At 40.8% G+C, this 21116-nt stretch overlaps 1 protein-coding gene across 3 annotated transcripts in view; it reads left to right on the forward strand.

Annotated features, from left to right (window-relative positions):
- FGF13 (fibroblast growth factor 13) overlaps window positions 1-21116 on the forward strand; it is a 438846-nt gene that overhangs the window by 74302 nt on the left and 343428 nt on the right. For 2 of the 3 annotated variants that reach the window (XM_040405319.1, XM_040405323.1), the window contains exons 1-2: window positions 1692-1833; window positions 2192-2387. In XM_040405319.1, coding sequence (XP_040261253.1) covers window positions 2339-2387 — 49 coding nt within the window. In that variant the 5' untranslated portion in view covers window positions 1692-1833; window positions 2192-2338. Of the gene's footprint in view, window positions 1-1691; window positions 1834-2191; window positions 2388-21116 lie in introns of those variants that run through there. The other variant, XM_040405320.1, reaches the window with a different exon arrangement.

A 21116-nucleotide genomic window follows, 5' to 3' on the forward strand; every position in this document is an offset into this window, starting at 1 on the left:
CACCTGTGTGCAATCTAAGTGTCACATGATCTGTCATTACATACACACACCTTTTTTGAAAGGCCCCAGAGGCTGCAACACCTAAGCAAAGAGGCATCATTAACCAAACACTGCCATGAAGACCAAGGAACTCTCCAAACAATGATGATCCCCAGGAGGACCGTCAAATCTCTCATAACCAAATGGAAAAAACATGGCACAACAGCAAACCTGCCAAGAGACGGCCGCCCACCAAAACTCGCGGGCCAGGCAAGGAGGGCATTAATCAGAGAGGCAGCACAGAGACCTAAGGTAATCCTGGAGGAGCTTCAGAGTTCCACAGCAGAGACTGGAGTATCTGTATATAGGATGACAATAAGCCGTACGCTCCATAGAGTTGGGCTTTATGGCAGAGTGGCCAGAAGAAAGCCATTACTTTCAGCTAGAAACAAAAAGACACGTTGTGAGTTTGTGAAAAGGCATGATTTGTGCGGGAATTGAGGCTAGGACGGATGTTCACCTTTCAGCAGGACAAGGACCCCAAAGACACTGCTAAAGCAACACTTGAGTGGTTTAAGGGGAAACATGTAAATGTGTTGGAATGGCCTAGTCAAAGCCCAGATCTCAATCCAATAGAACATCTGTGCTCAGACTTAAAGATTGCTGTTCACAAGGGCAAACCATCCAACTTGAAGGAGCTGGAGCAGTTTTGCAAGGAGGAATAAGCAAAAAGCCCACTGGTAAGATGTGGCAAGCTCATAGAGACTTATCCAAAGCTACTTGGAGCTGTGATTGCCGCAAAAGGTGGCCCTACAAAGTATTGACCTTAGGGGGGTGAATAGTTATGCACATTGACTTTTTCTGTTATTTAGTCCTATTTGTTGTTTGCTTCACAATAAATATAAAAAAAAAAAAAACATCTTCAAAGTTGTCAGCATGTTCTGTAAATCAAACAATCCATGTTAATTCCCGGTTGTGAGGCACCAAAATATGAAAAAAGTCAAAGGGGGTGAATACTTTTGCAAGGCACTGTAGATAGTAGCAAGATAGATAGATAGATAGATAGATAGATAGATAGATAGATAGATAGATAGATTGATATGGAATAGATAGATAGATAGATAGATAGATATGGGATAGATAGATAGATAGATATTAGACAGATAGATAAATAGATAGATAGATAGATAGATATGGGATAGATATGGGATAGATAGATAGATAGATAGATAGATAGATAGATAGATAGATAGGTAGATAGATAGATAGATAGATAGATATGGGATAGATAGATAGATAGATAGATAGATAGATAGATAGATAGATAGATAGATAGATAGATATGGGATGGATGGATGGATGGATAGATAGATAGATAGATAGATATGGGATAGATAGATAGATAGATAGATAGAATAGATTAGATAGATAGATAGATAGATAGAATAGATAGATAGATATGGGATGGATGGATGGATAGACAGACAGACAGACACAGAGCTGAGAGATGCCTGCAGCTCTGCTCCTCGCTGAGGACACAACAGGTCCTAGAAGACACAGTGTGAACTGGGGATGGTTAGGACTGGTCATGCTGAGGCTGCCCTGGTGTGGTCCAGCTGAGTGACAGGAGGCGGACTCCCAGTTCCCTCTATTTCTAGAAGGAGGAGGCGTATCCAAGGAGGTTATTTCCAGCTCATTTCCAGCCCCGGCTGTCTGATCTGACGTCGGCGAGCTCCAGTTAGAGCATTGCTTACTACAACAGGCAGCTTTTGTGTTTCAATGTCTAAGCCGGAGCATCTCTAGTTCCATTCAGTTGAGAGGAGGGGAAGAGAGAGAGACGCAGAAGGGGACAAGGTAAGATGCTGCAGTCATACACCTGACATCAACCCGTGTCCTTCCCCGCTGCTTGACACATGACATTAACCCACGGTGTGCCAGCCAAGCCCCAGAAGGTTATTGTGATGTCACATGGCAGCGGAAAGCTCCTCCACGATCCGTTATCCATCATTACGGACGTTTGCTTTTGTTTGCGTTGGTGTCTATTCTTGGTACGGCTTTAAGTGGTGATGGCATTCAGTAGGGGGTGGGGGCTGTTCGAAAAATGTAAGGTAGAACACGTCTCTTTGTCTGTATTCTTGCGTGGTGGGGGACGGTAGTAAGAGCTTCAAGTGGCAATCGGTCATCATCTCTTTCTTTCTTTTGCTCCTTTTAGTCACTGGGGGACAGAAGACACCCAACCAAAGGGGGGGAAGAAGAAGAATAGTCTGACATATTCATCTGAATCCTTCCTGACAACAAAAAAAAAGAAAAAAGAAAAATTTAATCTCATTGGGGAATTTTTACAAGCAAACTGGGATCTATGAGTGGAAAGGTGATCAAAGCGAAGGAGGATAAAGATGCTTCTAAGGGTAAGCAGCTCCTCAACTTAATTGGAAAGAGTCCTTTGAGCAGGTGGTGACCTTTCTTGATTTTATACCTTTAACCTTTCGTGGTGACCATGTCTTCTTGACCTGGAAAGCAAAACAAATGCACATTGCTTTGTATGGTATATGCTACATGCCTACAGGAAGAAGTGTGCTCACCCTGTGGGGGTTGGGGCCATGCTGCAGATGTCCCTGGTGTTTAGAAGTTGTACGCAGGCTACGTTGTCCATGCAGGAGAAGGAATGATGTGGACATCTCAAGGGTTACTAGACCTAAAGTGAGCAGCATGAAAAACATTTCACCTACAGTATGCATGTGAGGTGTCCATGGATCGTCTCGGCTTTGGACACACAGTATGTATGATAAAGTAGTGGACAGCGGGCAGACATTTTTCTGGACTTCTGATGGATTGTCCCCACCATCAACCTCTCCATGGAATGGCTGCTAACAGAGAACACTAGTCCGTAGACTTTAGCGTTAGCGTCCTTTTCAGCATGTGCTACTTGTCATATGTGGCGGTCTTCCTATGTTTCTACCTAGGGGGGCTGACGGTGTTAGGCCCCCCCCTAGGGTGATGTAGCAGACCATGTGTGGTGACATGAAGCAATCAGCTGGTCTTCTGTAGGATCAATAATGGTAATCTTCCAGTGTCACATGAAGAAGTCTCTCCCTACAGAGGGAGGCTTGAGCTTTCTGTAAGAATCGGATGCTTGCTCTGGTGTGTTCCCCCCCATTACCATGCAGTGGACTGGCTGTGCTGCTGGATGTAAACTGGGTGACAATTGCCATGGAGACAAGGAGGGCAGGAGGGGGTGGGGAGGAGGAGAGGTAGATTACACTGCCACTGCATTACTGTCATTTGCATCCTGAGCACCAGCAGCGGCGGGGGGGGGGGGGGGGGGGGGGGGGGCAGGTGCTCAGCAAGTTTACCACAGACATGTGAGCGAGACAGACACAATAAGAAGCAGAAGGAAGCTCCGAATACTGATGATTAGTCATTAATATTCCTCCTCGGTTGTAAACTTTTCTAAGAGATAATAACAAGCATTAAAGAACTGGTTGAGGAAATGATCCGTGTGATTGATCTGACAGTAACAGGAGCAGCCGTGTCTGATAGTCTGATGGCAATTTCTATCTATGTCATATCTATCAAATATATATCTATCTATTATCTATGTCATATCTATCTATCTAATATCTATCTATTATCTATTATCTATCAATTATCTATCTAATATATATCTATTATCTATGTCATATCTATCAATTATCTATCTATCTATTATCTATCTAATATATATATATCTATTATCTATGTCATATCTATCAATTATCTATCTATCTATTATCTATCTAATATATATATATCTATTATCTATGTCATATCTATCAATTATCTATCTATCTATTATCTATCTAATATATATATATCTATTATCTATGTCATATCTATCAATTATCTATCTATCATCATGGGCGCAATACCATTTTAGAAAAATGCTAAAATCTATTTATATCTATAAATCTATCTATTATCAATCTGTTTACCTTTCTATAAACATGGACACAATGCCAAACAAATGCTACATTCTATCTATGTATATGTCTTTCTATGCATCTCATACCTATATTTTATCTATCTATTTGTTTAATATCTATCTATCTATCTCATACCTATATTCTATCTTTCTATCTATCTAATATCTATCTATATATCCATCTATCTATCTATTATCTATTATCTATCTATCTATCATCATGGGCACAATACCATTTTATAAAAAAATGTAAATGTATCTATATCTATATCTATATCTATAAATCTATCTATTATCAATCTGTTTACCTTTCTATAAACATGAACACAATGCCAAACAAATTCTACATTCTATCTATGTATCTCATACCTATATTTTATCTACCGATATCTATCTATCTATCTATCTATCTATCTATCTATCTATCTAATATCTATCTAATATCTATCTGTCTATCTATGTAAGTTCACACAGTGTTGCTTAGTAAACCGAACCTAAATGTGACAGAGACAAGACTTAATAATATTATCTAATACTTAGCATCTGAAGATGTACCAAATAAGTTTGGGCCAAACCTCGGAGGCTGCGGCTGGACGTTCGGTGTTACACACTCTTGACTATATTTCTGTCACATATTAGCTTACTTTGTGCTGACACTTTTCTGTCAGGCGAGCTGTCCTATGAACTGCACAGAATTGTCAGTAAAACATACAAATGTAAAATTATAATTCAGTGGTAAAATTCCAGCGACTAACGTCAGAGGACTTGTATTTATAAATATTATATCCAGTAATAAAAGTAAAAGTCGCATTCTTGCTGCACATAGCGTGTAAACCCCTGTGCTGCCGTACACTATGTGCGCACATGCTGCAATCTCCACAGAATACATTCAAATCCAAAATTCCATTTGATGCAATGATGCCGCAATAAGCCCTGTCTGTATGTGTCTTCTACCGGCGGTCTAGTAATGACACCTCTCCTGCAGGTGACCGCAGCATCGATCAGTGGAGAAGCCCAGATATCAGCATGGGGATACAGTTCTCTCCTGGGTTAGAATTTGCTCAATGTATTGGAAATATCTATAACCACATTTGTGTTAAATCTATCTATTATCTATCTATTATCTATCTATCTATCTATCCGTCTATCTATCATCTATTATCTATCTATCTATCTATTATCTATCTATCTATCTATCTATCTATTATCTATCTATCTATCTATCTATCTATCTATCTATCTATCTATCTATCTATTATCTATCTATCTATCTATTATCTATCTATCTATCTATCTATCTATCTATCATCTATCTATCTATCTATCTATCTATCTATCTATCTATCTATCTATCTATCATCTATCTATCTATCTATCTATCTATTATCTATCTATCTATCTATTATCTATCTATCTATCTATCCATCCATTTATCTATCTATCTATCTATCTATCTATCTATCTATCTATCTATCTATCTCCTATCTATCTATCCGTCTATCTATCATCTATCTATCTATCTATCTATCTATCTATCTATCTATCTATCTATCATCTATCTATCTATCTATCTATCTATTATCTATCTGTCTATCTATCTATCTATCTATCTATCTATCTATCTATCTATCTATCTATCTATCTATCCGTCTGTCTATCTATTATCTATCTCCTATCTATCCGTCTGTCTATCTCCTATCTATCTATAAATCTATCTATTATCTATCCGTCTGTCTGTCTATCTATCTATCTATCTATTATCAATCTATTATCTATCCGTCTGTCTATCTATCTAACTATCTAACTATCCGTCTGTCTGTCTATCTATCTATCTATCTATCTATCTATCACTCCCGAGAGTAAAAAGAAAACTCTTTCATTCATCCAAGTGAAAAAAGTGATGTTTCCTTCCTGTTACAGGACCTCACACAGAAGAATGAAATTGTTTTTCTTTTTACTTTTGTGAGTGCTGGAATTTTTATTTATTTGTCTTTATTGTGGACTGTGAATTATTACAATTCCTAAGATCTATCTGTCTATCTACATCTATGTATATATTTACATATCTCTCTATCTATCTATGTACAGATGAAACTCCAAAAATTAGAATATTGTGAAAAAGTCCATTTATTTCAGTAATCCAACTTAAAAGGAATTGCATTAATGCAGCTTAAAATGAGAATTTTGTGAAAAGGTTCAATATTCTAGGCTCAAAGTGTCACACTCTAATCAGCTAATTAGTCCATATCCCCTGAGCAAAGGGGACCTGAAATTGTGACTTTGGGGTTTCATAAGCTGTAAGCCATAATCATCCAAATTATAACAAATAAAGGCTTGAAATATCTCGCTTTGCAGGTAATGAGTCTATCTCATATGTTAGTTTCACCTTTTAAGTTGGATTACTGAAATAAACTTTGCACGATATTCTAATATTTCGAGTTTCACCTGTATCTATCTATCTATCTATCTATCTATCTATCTATCTATCTATCTATCTATCTATCTGTCTGTCTGTCTGTCTGTCTGTCTGTCTGTCTGTCTGTCTGTCTATCTATCTATCTATCTATCTATCTATCTATATATCTATCTATCCATGTAGTTATCAATGCATTTCCTTCTACGTGGCAACATTGAATAAAAACCATTCCCAGGGTCAGGAATGAGACGCTATTCATCATGTTTCATGAGTATGGTATTAGTTGAATACCATTATATACTGTATAAGGCAGGAATACATTTTGCAACTGAATCAACAATTGTAAAATAATAATGCATTGAAATACAATGGAGAATGCTGCAGGTTCCAAATACTAAAATGTTAGAATAAAAGCTGCTGTAATACTGAAAGCACAATACCTATAAAGTAAGAACACACGGTTTCAATAAAATGTATGGTCATTAATCTAGCTACTGTATATCTTACAAAAAAAGTAAATTTAAATAAGAAAAGCAATCACCCATCCCCCAGACACCATAGTGCATACTCATTGAATAGTCTTTGGGGCTGCTGGTCTCCATGCACTGGTGTTTCTAGAATAAATGTTCTTTGACAGAACAGGAAACAGGTTTGGAATTAGTAAAGCGTCTGTAAAGACAACCTGACAGTTTTAATGGAGAGAACGTATCGGTACAGACTATAGCTTTTACTGCGCGCTAAAGTAGGTGTTTGGTGCCGGCGTTGCCTATGGGACACTGTGCTTTGTGCTAATTTTACGACGTCATTTAAGCTGTGGTTCTTGGTAATATTTTCTAGAATATTACACCTCTGTATAAAAATGCTGCCGCGAGTCTTTTTAGCGTATTTGTATAGGGCAGGGGTAATTAGTTTGGCTATTGATATATCAGCAATAAGAACACGTAAAAAGACGTTAACATTAGTCAGGTATGAGAAATAACATTGTCCTGCTGCTGCGCTCATTTATTTGATGACCAATCCTGTGCTGCTCGTTTTATTTGTACCGGTTACAAGGGGTAAATGCCGGTGGTGCCCACGACCAGCATGGCAAAATTTCCTTCTTTCCTCTCCTTACACTAGACCTTGCATCTTTCTATATAGCATTCTTGTAATATAACAGGAGGGGTCTTCAGTCTAGTAGTGGTTAAAGGGAATATTGAAAAAAATAAATATTGTTTAAATCATATTTTTATGTTAAACATGTTTTAGTTTTAGTAGCTATGTCGTTATCATCACAAGCAGAATTACAATGACAAGTAACACCTCTATATAGATAACACAGGATCCACCCTTCACAATATATGATATCATTGCTTATCAGCTCTGCACAGGTTACAGAGTATGCCTAGAAAACTCTCCCATGGGAGTCACTGGGGTCTCCTCCTGTCAATTGTCTATGGCCCATGTAGCTGCTCTCAAAAGACAGGAGATCTTAACATATTTTAGGCCTAGTGGCCAGTGTAAAAATTGCAGGATTATATTATTTTTAATAAAAACAGTGACATGAAAAAAAAAAAATCACCAAAAATTCTAAAAATTATGTTCAACATAAAAATGTGATTTAAAGAGGACCTTTCACCGATCCTGACATTGTGAACTAAGTAACATGACATATACAGCGGTGCCCAGGGATATCACTGCACTTACTATTATCCCTGGGCGTCGCTCCATTCTCCCGTTATGTCCTCCGGTATGTTCTGGCACTTGGTTATAGTAGGCGGAGACTTAGGGGACTTGGTTATAGTAGGCGGAGTCTGCCCTTGTTCTGCTGGGCGTCTCCTTCTCCTAGGCTATAGCGCTGGCCAATCGCAGCGCAGAGCTCACAGCCTGGGAGGTTTTTTTCTCCCAGGCTGTAAGCTCTGCGATGCGATTGGCCAGCGCTACAGCCTAGGAGAAGGAGACGCCCAGCAGAACAAGGGCAGACTCCGCCTACTATAACCAAGTCCCCGAACATACCAGAGGACATAACGGGAGAACGGAGCGGCGCCCAGGGATAATAGTAAGTGCAGTGAGATCCCTGGGTGCCGCTGTATATGTCATGATACTTAGTTTACAATGTCAGGATCGGTGAAAGGTCCTCTTTAAACAATAGGTCATCTTCTGACGACGCATTCCCTTTAATACCTAATATTTCTAGTTGTCTAGGGTGGCAAAGGCTTTAAAGGCAGTCGGCCATTGGTTTTTAGCCATTAGCACCGCTATATAATCATAAAAGTAAGTAAGCATATCAAAGTTTCTATTTGTGCAGGTAGAGTAAGTGAGAAAAGATGAGGTATGATAGTGGGGGGACAGTAGAGACCTCAATCCAAAGCAAGGAGCTGGTGAGGAACCACTGAGAAAGAACCAGGAACCTCCCTAGAAAAATCTATGCCCAGCAGACACTTGCCATCTAATCAGCATGTGGTGCAAGGTTTTTTAAAACTTCATTTTCTCACTTATATTACCTGTGGAAACTTAGGCATGTAGGTATATAGGTATTGAACTTGCCTCTAGTGGTATTTTAAAGGTCCGGAAGGCTAAAACCTACTGACAGGCTCCCTTTAACTTGATATATATGATATTTTTGGGTAGTTATTGGAATACCTAACATTGCTGCAGGTATAGCATGATTTAGTGGTTAGTATTACTTAATAGTACATAATAATATAATGATATGGTTATAAGAGTATGGTTTAAGATGATGAAGGTGCTAATGATGGTAGTCTAGGGTAGAAAAGTGTACCTATACTTTAATTTTATTAAAACTTAGGAGGGGTTTGAAGGAGCTCTGTTGTTCTGAAGTTACAGAAATGTCAGATGATAATATAATATAGAATGAAACTGCATTAAAAATGTAATTTTGGACCAAATTAAGCAGAACCAAGATCAGACTGGTCCACTAGAGATCCTCTGATTGGCTTAAGCTCTAATAGGGCCCCTAAGTTCTGCTAATGGACAGTTACTGTACATGTAGAGCAGACCTTGGAACCAATAAACATGTCAGGGGTGGACATACCATATGTGCAGTTTGTAAAGCTGTAGGAGGGCCCAGTAGAAAAATGGGACTATCAACATCTTTAAAAAAAAAAAAAAAAAAACACCAACACATCCTATGTCTACTTCACTGATTGTAAAGGACTGTTAACTTTTCTCATAGTTGTTGAGAGCAGGACCTCAGAATAATTTTCTCTGGTGGACTCAAGAAACTTTAGTCCGATGCTGGGCATAATTGCCATTAGGGCAGTACTAGAGGTACTGCTGTCAGAGGCCTAACCACGTAGTGGACTCATCTGCTAACTAACTTTCATGAGAAGGAGCCTGGCAGCCAGAGTGAAAACAATGCCAGAAGTTTATATTGGTAGGCGTCCAGGTATTGAAGACCCCACCAGTCGTTAGAACGAAGGTGCCAGAAGTTCTTGGAAAGCCACTGTGCCTCTTCAGTCACGTTTGGCATTTTTTCCGCTGCCTGTTAGCTTTCATCAGTTTATTTCAGATGATGGGTGGAAAAATGTCGAAGGAGAACAGCACTCAATACTTAATCTAACTGTACGGGGCTTAGAAATGTCTAATTATGTAGTGAAGCAATGGAAAACGAATGTGAAATAAATGCAAAGATCTTGAGGGCAGGTCATTCTTCAGACTTCTTCCCGAGGATACAGTCATTGCCAGCAGTGAGTGGGACAGGATCTGCCTTGTCGTCTGTATAAAGAACCATTTCCTCTGCAATTTATTGCATGATTGATAAGGGGACTACTTATTTTACAGATGAGGCAGGTAATGTCCCTACTCATAAGACACCACCAGAAAGTGATGAGTGTATTTTGACCCAGTGGGCAATAACAATGAGAAACAGTTAATGTCTATAATAAATCTATATAATGCATGTTCTTTGTGAATATTTTTCTTCATTTATATTGTATATATCCTATTACATTGCCCAATATTTGGGCAGGACAATGGTGGATCAGTGATAAACATGTACAGTATCAATATAGGAGAGGGATGCCCACTACAGTACCACAATCGTTTCTCCTCCATTTAGTTGTATAGGTTATTGACAGCACATCCCTGCTTACACAGGGCAAAGCCGCCTATAGTCGGGCATCATTCATTCTGAATAAAAGATGCAGTTGGTCGAAAACAAGCACAATTAGGTTGGTCAATTACTGGCAACGAGTGTTTCTTCAAATTCTTATTCCTGATAATTGGCACAAAAAGTTGGCAGTGTAATACAGTCTTAGCCTGTACTATGATCCAGGGCACAACAGTGTCTTCTAACGTCTACTCGGTCCAATCAATATAATATTCACTTCAGGTTCATGACGTCCTCCATTATGATGGTGTTGAAACTAAAGGAGTGGCTCTACTATGATGAGGCTGTAATCCAGAGCAGCATTTCTAGTACTGCAGCTGAAAACTCCCATTACAAAAATAATTAATAATTTATTGAGCAATGCTTGGTTTTGCGATGTTTTGAGCTTATTTGAGAAAATGAAATTGCAACATTTTGTATTTTTACCTCACTCACTCTAGTTTTGAAAAAAGTGGGTGGGAAAGTCTGTGGTGAATAGTCTCTTGAGCGGATTTAAGACAAATTTATCATAAAAGTCATAAAACTGTTACTCCAGTAAAGGGTGGTGTAGAACGTGGAGTAACATCTAAGGACAGAAGTGTTAGGTTCACAAGGAGGTTTTGAAGGCAGGCTTTTCAGCCAAAGCCAGAAGTGGATCCAGAGGGAAGGAGAAATATAAGTCCATCCTTTATATTTTCAAATATATTTCTGGCTTTGGCTAAAAAACCTGCAGGAAATCGGTCTCAAAACCTCCTCCAAAAAACTGTGTGAACCTACCCTCTGGGGGTAGAAAAGTGGAGTGTACTTAGCTGTTTTGTCAGTGGAGTAGGATTTTTCTTCAAATGTATGATGTGTATGCAACATTTTTTATCCAGCTTTACTATGGGTGGAGTCTCATTTTAACCAAATTTATCACTTGCAACATTTTTCAATGTTGCATAAAAAGTCGCAAGTCCATTCCAGCTCTGTGCTGGAGTAGAAACTGAATCATTTTAATAAATATTTTACTTCACACTATCCAAAAGCCAAAACTTTTCATTTTTTTCGCTCACAAAGCTGTACGTGGGCTTGTACTTTGTGGTCATCATTTAATATTCCGTATGATGCAGCGGGATACTGAAAAAAATTCTTCATTTTACGAGTAAATTCAAAAAAATTACAAAAATAAAACGTCACCTTTATCCTGTGAGCCAATGCAATGTCAAGTTTATATTGTTTTTCTTAAGTTTTAATGCTTAAAAAAAATATATATTTTACTATGTTCAGACATCCATGACCTTTTTATATTTCTGTCTATAACTCATTTTTGTAGAGCAATCTGTAGTTTTTACTGATATAATATATAATTATGATCACTTTTTATAATTTTTTGGGGGTGCTGACGAAGCTTAAATAACATGGTAGGCTATGCATCAATCAGCCACAGTTTCATGTGTTGTGGCTTCTTTTTTCTTAGAGTAAATCCTACTTAGCATGCGACATATTGAATGCACCACTACCACAGTCTAGGCACCTCACCTTTCACAAACTGCACCTGTTTCCAATCACACCAAAATTATGAACAGGAGTGCTACAGTTGATAAATTTTGGCGCAAAAAAAAAATTTGTAGAGCAGCAGGCAAAAACATAACTTCATAACTTTTTTTTACCTTCTTAGACTTAAAGGGGTTGGCTGATGTCATACATTGGGGGCATATCGCTAGGAAATGCAAAGTAAAGGAAAGCACAGTCTACTCTCCTTCACTTTGCGGGCACCGCTCTAGAGATAGGTGCGGGTCCCAGAGGTGGGACCCGCCCCTATCAGACATTGGGGGCATATCTTAGCAATATGCCCCCAATGTATGAAATGGGCCAACCCCTTTAAATATGCGTCGATTTTATAAAATATTGCAACATTTGATAAATGTGGCACAAATTACGGCAACACAGACGCCTGCAAAACTCCTGCCAGACAGTGGGCCGCAATAAAAAGTGATATACTTTATGTGTGGAAATGGAGAGTAGTTCATAATTTTCGACTTGGCTGACAAAGCAATAGCTTGTACGGGGAGATAGAGTAATTAGTCTAATAGCATTATAATAAGGAGAATGTGATACAGACATTGCACTCTTACATCTTGCATCCCTTTGATGATAAGGACAGAATACAATTTACAAAATCTTTAATGGGTCCTGGGAGTATACTGTACATTATGCCTGTTTGAAGTGTCGGTGGGAAACTATTACAGGTGTTACCCCTATTATCTGCAAATTTCTTGTCGGGACTGAATCTGAATGACTTAAGATGTTAAAGAAGTATTTTCCATTTTCTTTAAAAACATCAGTAATGCGCTACAGGCATTTTGAGCTCAAAATTAGCGGAAGTTCCCATTGATATTTCTTTTTAATACATTGTTATTGAATGTTTTATTCTGGTCATTTCATGCATCACTGAAAAAAATTATATGAAAAGTAATATGAGCATTTTATAATACTCTTTATGTCGGGATCTCTTGTGCAGGCTTCAAAAACATATTGATTATATAGAAGTTTTTTTACACAATATATAGAAATACTATGAAAAATGGAGGACCGTGTGAAAGATGCTGCCTAAAAATATCAGAATTATCCCCAGCCTTATTTCCTTAAGGAGACTCTACAGTAAAAATAAAAAGTAAAATCACATTTCCAAAACACTCATGGTGCCCTGTGTCTCCTATTGCCAGCTGCAGAGCTTATTTTCTGTAATCCCAGATGGCCCCATCCTGTGCATTTGGTCGTCTAAGACTAGGGATGAACAAATTGACTTCGGATGAAGCATCCAAAGTTGATTCGCATAAAACTTTGTTCTAATACTGTATGGACTTCGCGAAGCAATAACTTTGGCTCATCGGAGCCAATACATTATAATACTGTATAGAGCTCCTGCTCCGTACAGTATTAGAACAAAGTTTTATGCGAATCGACTTCGGATGTTTCCTCCGAAGTTGATTTGCTCATCCTTATCTAAAACCCTTCCTGCTGCTTTCGGTTTGGCCAGCCCTACTCACATGAGCAGTGTTGGCCAATCCAAGCAGGGCTAGACAAGCAGGAAGTGTCTTGGACTACCAAATGCATCTGGTAGTCTGAGAACTGGTGCTGCCATCTTGGATGACAGATTAGGAACCCAAGTTTTGAAGGATCTGTAGGCGAAAAGAAAAAAAGGAGGTCACCAGGTAAGTGATCTGTTCGTTACCCAGTTAATGGGATTTTTTTTTCTTTAACCAGAGGGTCACTTTTAAATGAGTTGTCTAGTTTGCAAAACCCATTTTCAAAACACTTGCTGCCAGGTTCCTCCACAGATTAAACTGACCTTTGGGTCTCTAACAGATGAACACCCTGTGACCAACCTCATTAGAGGGTCCTTGGGATTGCCCAATGAGGACAACCACTTGTTGGCCATTTTCTGCTGTTCAGAGTCTGTAGATGACTTTATGGCACCTACTAATATAACCTTTGTTCATATTTCGCACCATTTTCTGTACTTCATATGGTATGCCCCCTTTTGGCCAACCATTTTGTGCCGTCTACACAGAGATCATGCCAACAACATGACTGCTGATGGAGGGTCATGTGACCAGGCAAATCTATTCATCTCCATTCCAATACTCTGCACTATGTTAGAATGGAGAAGCCTCAGTGATGTGTCCAGTCACATGACCCTCCATCCGCGGCTATGGAAGGACCTCTATGTGGACATCTAAAAGATCTGCCCAGCAAAGGGACATGGCTTGTGAAGTATAGCAAATGGCACATAATATTAAGAAAAGCTATATTAGTGAGTGCCATATAGTTATCTTACCTACACATTAGTCAACAGTAGCCAGAAAGTGACCTATTAAAGGATCTATTAAAGCTTAAAGGGGTTGTCCAGTTTCAGAAAAACAGGACAATCCTCAGATTTAACCTGCAAAAAAGAACTGGTAAGTACTTATTCGAAAGATCCCATGCCACTATTCCAGTTCCCACAGCCTTTCTTTATTTACCCAGGTGCAGTAGTGACCTCATATTGTCAACACATGACCGCTGCAGCCAATCACTGGCCTCTTCAGGTGCACCACTGAGGCCAGTAATTGGCTGCAGTGGTCACATGTTGTCAAATGATGTCCCTGCTGCAGTACTTACTAGTACTTACCACATCTTTATTGCAGGTTCTTCCCGAGAGTTGTCTGATTTCCTCCTTAAACCAGACAGCCCCTTTAAGTTTAAACATCATATTCTGAAAGTCACATGACTTGACTGCCAATACAGTCTCACAGCGGTTGTTCCAAACATTCCCAGATTTCTAAACGGCAAATCAGACTATTTGTAAAGTAACGTAGAGGAGGATGCATCACTATGCGGTATAGCTAACCAGAATTGTAATTCATTCTGAGAAAGCTGGGTGACACCTTCCATGAAAGCTGTAACAATGTCTGCGTCCTGATCGGTCATATTTAATATCCTGATATCCTCTTCCCTTTATCTTTTCTTTGTTTAAAACTGGTATACAAGGGCGTAGCTAAAGCTCATGGGCCCTGGTGCAAAGGTTCAGCTTGGGCCCCCCTTCCCTCAGTGCTTTGTGGCCAGGGGCAGGGAAGCACATAGCATTCATCATGCCAAATTCCTGACCTAACCCCTTTCCTCCATCCAGAGGTGTAACTTGACCAGCATGCACTTTCTATACCAGTGTCTTCCTATGTGGCACAAGGGTCTTTGGGCCCCCTCAGGCTCCTGGAACTGGAAGCAACTGCTTCCTCTGCACCCCCTATAGCTACGTTCTTGCTGGTATAATAAAGAAAAGCTATACAAAGTTCTCATACAAACCCTCTGTAGTCTGATACTTGAAGCTGTTTCCCGGTAATAATTTTTTTAGCAAGTGTCCACAGCCTGCCCCCTGAAACAGAAGTTTTAGGCTACATTCACACGTCAGTATTTTTCTATATCCCGATTTTCGGTCTGTTTTTTGCGGATCCGTTGTTCCTGAAAATGTTTCCGTATGTCATCCGTATGTCATCCGTTTTTTGCGGATCCGCAAAAAACGGAAACATGTATAAATTTCAATAAGCAAATAAAGTTGTTTGGATTTCTTTGAAAAAAAATAAAAATAAATATTAAAATATCATTTCCAGGAACGGAATCCGCATAAAACGGATGACATACGTAATGACATCCGAATGTCTTCCGTTCTTTTTCGGATCCATTGACTTTGTATTGTACCAGGATCCGAATTTTGCGGAAAAGAATAGGACATGTTTTATATTTAAACGGACATGCGGAACGGAACAACGGAAACGGACAGCACACATTGTGCTGTCTGATTTTTTCCAGGACCCATTGAAAATGAATGGGTCCAGATCTGCTCCAGATCTGTTCCGCAAAAAACGGAACAGATCAGGAAAGAAAAAAACGGACGTGTGAATGGACCCTTATACTTACTCATCCTCCTCTCTGCCCATGCTCCGGTCCCCGCATTGTTCTGTTCCTGTGCTTCTTGGGCCTGGTCACATGCATTCTCCAGCAAATGGCTTCAGCTGTGACATGCTGCTTGTGAGCACATCATCACTGAAGCCAGTATTTGGCTGGAGTGGTGCATATGACCATGCCCATGCACTGCCAGATAGAAAACACTCCAGTGACCAGAACATCAGAAGACAGCCCGGAGGATTGGAGCTTCTGGTAGAAAGTAAGTATGAATTTTCTTTTTCAGGGGGCAGGCTGTGGGCACTTGCTAAAAAAACATTATTGCCCAAAAAAAACTTTAAGCCATGTGTAATTTCACAATGCAGATCTGTCACAAAAAACAATTTCACAAGTTTTTGAAGCCAGAATTATGGAGTGCAACCCTTAATAAATGCTGTCCCATAGTTAACATGACCCTTTTTCCCACTTAGAAACTCTAGTTTGTGATGTAATACATTGCACCAGATTACAGACTGTACTCTCATACGCCTTACCAACTCATCTAGATTTTTTCTTCAGATTTTCCAGAATTAGATGAAACCATTCTGAGTTTATTTTGTTCATCAGCTCTGGCTCCAAGGATTAGAAAAAGTATTGTGTTTGTGCTATTATGAATTCTTAGTAAACTGAAATATATTATATAAAAAGTTTCCCATTACACTTTATTTTCTAGCTTGTCTCTTTTTAGCCACTTTTCGAACCACATTTTAGCCTCCGGCTGCTCCTGTCAGCCCCTCTAGCTCTGAAGTCACTCAGCCATTAGCCCGTCGCCATACTGCGTGTCTTCCCTGTCCAAGGATGGAACATTTCTTAAGGAGTTTTCAATTAAATATATTTTGTAGTGCCTGCGGCTTACAGAAAAAATGCTGATCGTGTTCAGAAGGAGCAGAGTAAAAAAAATGGAAGAAAAAAAATTAAAAACATAGAGAAGTGGGTTAATATTGCGGAAAAGATACAAAGTGTAGCAAAATATTTGAGCAGCCTATAGTAACATTATAGGAAATCCTTCTTAGGCCTCCTGCACACAAACGTGTGCGCCCCGTGGTCGTGCTGCGGGCCGCAATGCACGAACACCGTCCGTGGGGCAGCCGCAGCGGATCGCAAACCCATTCACTTTAATGGGTCCGGGATCCGGCCGTTACGCAAAAAGATAGGACATGTTCTATCTTTTTGCGGAACGGAAGTACGGGACGAAACCCCACTGAAGCACTCCGTAGTGATTCCGTAGGGTTCCGTTCCATGCTTCCGTTCCGCATCATTCCGCATCTCCGGATTTGCGGACCCATTGAAGTGAATGGGTCCGCATCCGTGATGTGGAATTTACACGGAACAGTGCCCGTGTATTGCGGATCCGCAAATGTGGTCTGCAATACGGCCACAGGGAGCACACGTTCGTGTGCAGGAGGCCTAACATGTAGAGCAGATGTGGTATATGTTAAATTGGACCTGTCCCATCTCCTGATGTGTCTGTTTTAGTAACTTCTTGCATCCCCCATGTAATAACAATTCTGGAGCCTCTATTTTTGTAACTGGCAACTAATCCAGCTATTTTACCAGAGGAGTGACCTCGACTGGTTGGATCTGAGTCTGAGGCATTGTATGTTGAGTCTACTTTCGACTTATGATGTGGCAGAAAAGACCACTGTATGTTGAAAATATTGTATCCTGAGGCCATTGTATCTTGATGGACCTCTGTAGATATATTATGTTCTTTGTAATAGGTTACATTCAATAAGCTAAAGCCAATGTTTGCTGAATGCAAGGGTTTACATGCTATGGAAGGAGTCCATACAGCTACTAGGGGGAAGGAGCCCATTTTAGGATGGCCTCTGTGTTCATTTTCTGATTGTAGATGTTTTATTCAATTTTCTCCACATGATTATGGGGCCCAGGGACGTAACTAGACTGTTATGGGCCCCAGTGCAAACCTTGAATCGGGCCCAAATCTGGTCCTACCTCATCCAGGGTGTCGCTGGCGTCGGCGTGATGTCCACTGGATCCAAAACAAGGTCCCTGCGGTGAAAGAGAAAAAAATAATAATCACATAAGGAAGGGATGGTGACTGCCCCTGTGAAATCACCAGCAGGGGGCGCTGTGCTGGTCCTGTAAGACTGAGCCATGCCAATGTATAGCAGGGTAATCTAGGACATTTCCCCTAAATGCTGCTACATAGTACTAATGCCCACATTGTGGCCCCTTCACAAAAGTTATGCCCACTTTTGTGTCTCTCACAGTAGTTATGCCCAGATATGTGCCCCCCTCACAGTAGTTATATCCAGATATGTGCCCCCCTCACAGAAGTTATATCCAGATATGTGCCGCCTCACAGTAGTTATACCAGATATGTGTCCCTTCATAGTAGCGATGCCCAGATATGTGCCCCCTCACAGTAGTTATACCAGATATGTGTCCCTTCATAGTAGCGATGCCCAGATATGTGCCCCCTCACAGTAGTTATGCCCGGATATGTGCCCCTCACAGTAGTTATACCAGATATGTGTCCCTTCATAGTAGCGATGCCCAGATATGTGCCCCCTCACAGTAGTTATACCAGATATGTGTCCCTTCATAGTAGCGATGCCCAGATATGTGCCCCCTCACAGTAGTTATGCCCGGATATGTGCCCCTCACAGTAGTTATACCAGATATGTGTCCCTTCATAGTAGCGATGCCCAGATATGTGCCCCCTCACAGTAGTTGTAGCCAGATATGTGCCCCCTCACTGAAGATATTCCCAGATATGTGCCCCTCACAGTAGTTATACCAGATATGTGTCCTTTTATAGTAGCGATGCCCAGATATGTGCCCCCTCACAGTAGTTATGCCAGATTAGAGATGCCCACCATCATCATCAGTGCGAGGAAGGGAGTCACACACTGCACAGGGGGCATAATCATCAGTACTAGGGAGAGAACCACACACTGCACAGGGGGCACCATCATCATCATCAGTACTAGGGAGGGAACCACACACTGCACAGGGGGCATCATCATCAGTGCCTTCCTTCCCCCCTTCCCCAGTCTGCAGCTTTAGGAAAAAAAAAAAAAAAAAAACACATGCTTACCTGAGTCCTTGATGACGTGCTCCCACACTCATTCCCGGTCTTTCAGCGCTCCTCCCATAGCCAGCAGCGCGATGTGCGGCTAGCAGGGGGAGCGCTGGAGCCCTGCTTCACTCTGGATACAGCCCGGCCGGCCCTGTGGGCCCCCCTGACTTAGGGGTCCGGTCGCAAGTGCGACCGCTGCGACCCCTATAGCTACGCCACTGATGGGGCCATATTTAGAGATATGCTTTACAGCAGACATGGATTCTGTAGACTGGAGATATCCATTGACTTCTATAGGAGAGCATTCACAGGCTCTGTAAGGGAACTGTGCAGAGAAGGGAAGGGGGTGAGCTTGGCCATCACTTATTGTGAATAGTGTGATCCTGTATTATCTATCTGTAGGTCAAACCATTCATTGCAAGATTTATTGATCTCAACAGAACAGTACGCATCAGCCAGGGACGGAGTGGCCATAGACCCTACAGGGAAATATCCTGGTGGGCCGATGCTCAGTGGGTCGTCCAAACCCTCACTGCCTCAGGCCAAGTACATAACGATCTGATGCTCTCATTATTAATTAATGCTGGGAGCATCAGATACAGATGCCCCTGGCCAACGGTCTCAGGTGTCCTCCTGATCTCAACTGTATCACCATCCTCAGCACAGTGATACAGTTGAATACTGTGGCAAAGGGGGCAGTATTTTGTGCTGCAATGTGATATTTGGTTCTGTTGGGGGGGTGCTTTGTGCTGCACTGTGGTATTGCTGGCCTTGCCTACATCTGTTGCCGCATCTTTTTCAGTTTGGACCCATCTACAACATGGGGCCACTTTTAGTTCCCAGTCTACCCCTGGCATGAGCCTATTATTTGCTTCAGTGACCCGAGTGAAAACAGCAAGTTGTCCAGGATTTATTATTTTCAAACATATATGATGATATGAAAATAAAGAAATAACATTGTTAAAGGATTAAAAACCAAAAAAACTAATTTAAACAGTAGGTTATATTCTGATGACACATTCCCTTTAGAACTTGCCATCAAAAGCACATGCCTTACTAGGACTTGTCAGCTAACAACTTTACATTTGACCAGATGTGATTATCTCATGCTTTATAGGATATGTTTATTCCAATTGAGGCTCATTAGTTTATATAGTGAGATATAGAACGTCTGGAAGGTGGGGGTCCGCTCGTGCCTGCTAACATCCCCAATCAAGGCTCAGGAGTCATATGGGGCTCTCACATCCCTGGAACATCACTCACCAGCTATTGCCAGCTGAAGTTACTGTCAGACCAACCACCATTGACTCCAGGCACCTAATAGCGTTACTAAAATAGGGCACCGGGGACAATACCATCTGGTTTACAGCAAAGGACTGTAAGTTGGATCATATAATTATACCAATAGCTAAGCTTTTGATATACTTTTTTTTATGCCCAATGTGGTTGACAGTGGCTATTAGCTTTACAGCAGACACAGATTTGTAGACTGGAGATATTCATTGACTTCTATAGGAAAGTGTGGGCATGCTCTGTAAGAGAACTGTGCAGGGAAGGGGAGGAGGTGAGCTGTGGCCATCACTTACTGTGAATAGTATGATCCTGTGTTATCTAGCTATAGGTCATACCTTTCATTGCAATCTTGTGCTTGATGATAATGAGGTGACTACTGAAAATTGATCTTAACAGAACAGTACGCATCAGCCAGGGACGGAGTGGCCATAAACCCTACAGGGAAATTTCCTGGTGGGCCAATGCCGAGACCTCTTTACTGCCGCTGGCCAGGTACACAATCTGATCTGATGCTCTCAGCATTAGGCCTCATGCACACGACCGTATTTTTTCACGGTCCGCAAAACGGGGTTCCGTTGGTCCGTGATCCGTGACCGTTTTTTCGTCCGTGGGTCTTCCTTGATTTTTGGAGGATCCACGGACATGAAAAAAAGGTTTGACCGTTAACAATTAACCCCTCAGGTGCTGCACCTGAGGGGTTAATTGTGCATATCATAGCCCCCTGTAAGAGATCAGGGGCTGCCAGGCAGCAGGGGGCAGTCATGTACACAGTTCGTAGTATATTCTAACTAGAAACGTCCCCATCACTATGGGAACGCCTCTGTGTTAGAATATACTGTCGGATATGAGTTTTCACGAAGGTAACTTACGG

Source organism: Bufo bufo, chromosome 8 (genome assembly GCF_905171765.1).
Source record: "Bufo bufo chromosome 8, aBufBuf1.1, whole genome shotgun sequence".
Lineage (NCBI taxonomy): Eukaryota > Metazoa > Chordata > Amphibia > Anura > Bufonidae > Bufo > Bufo bufo.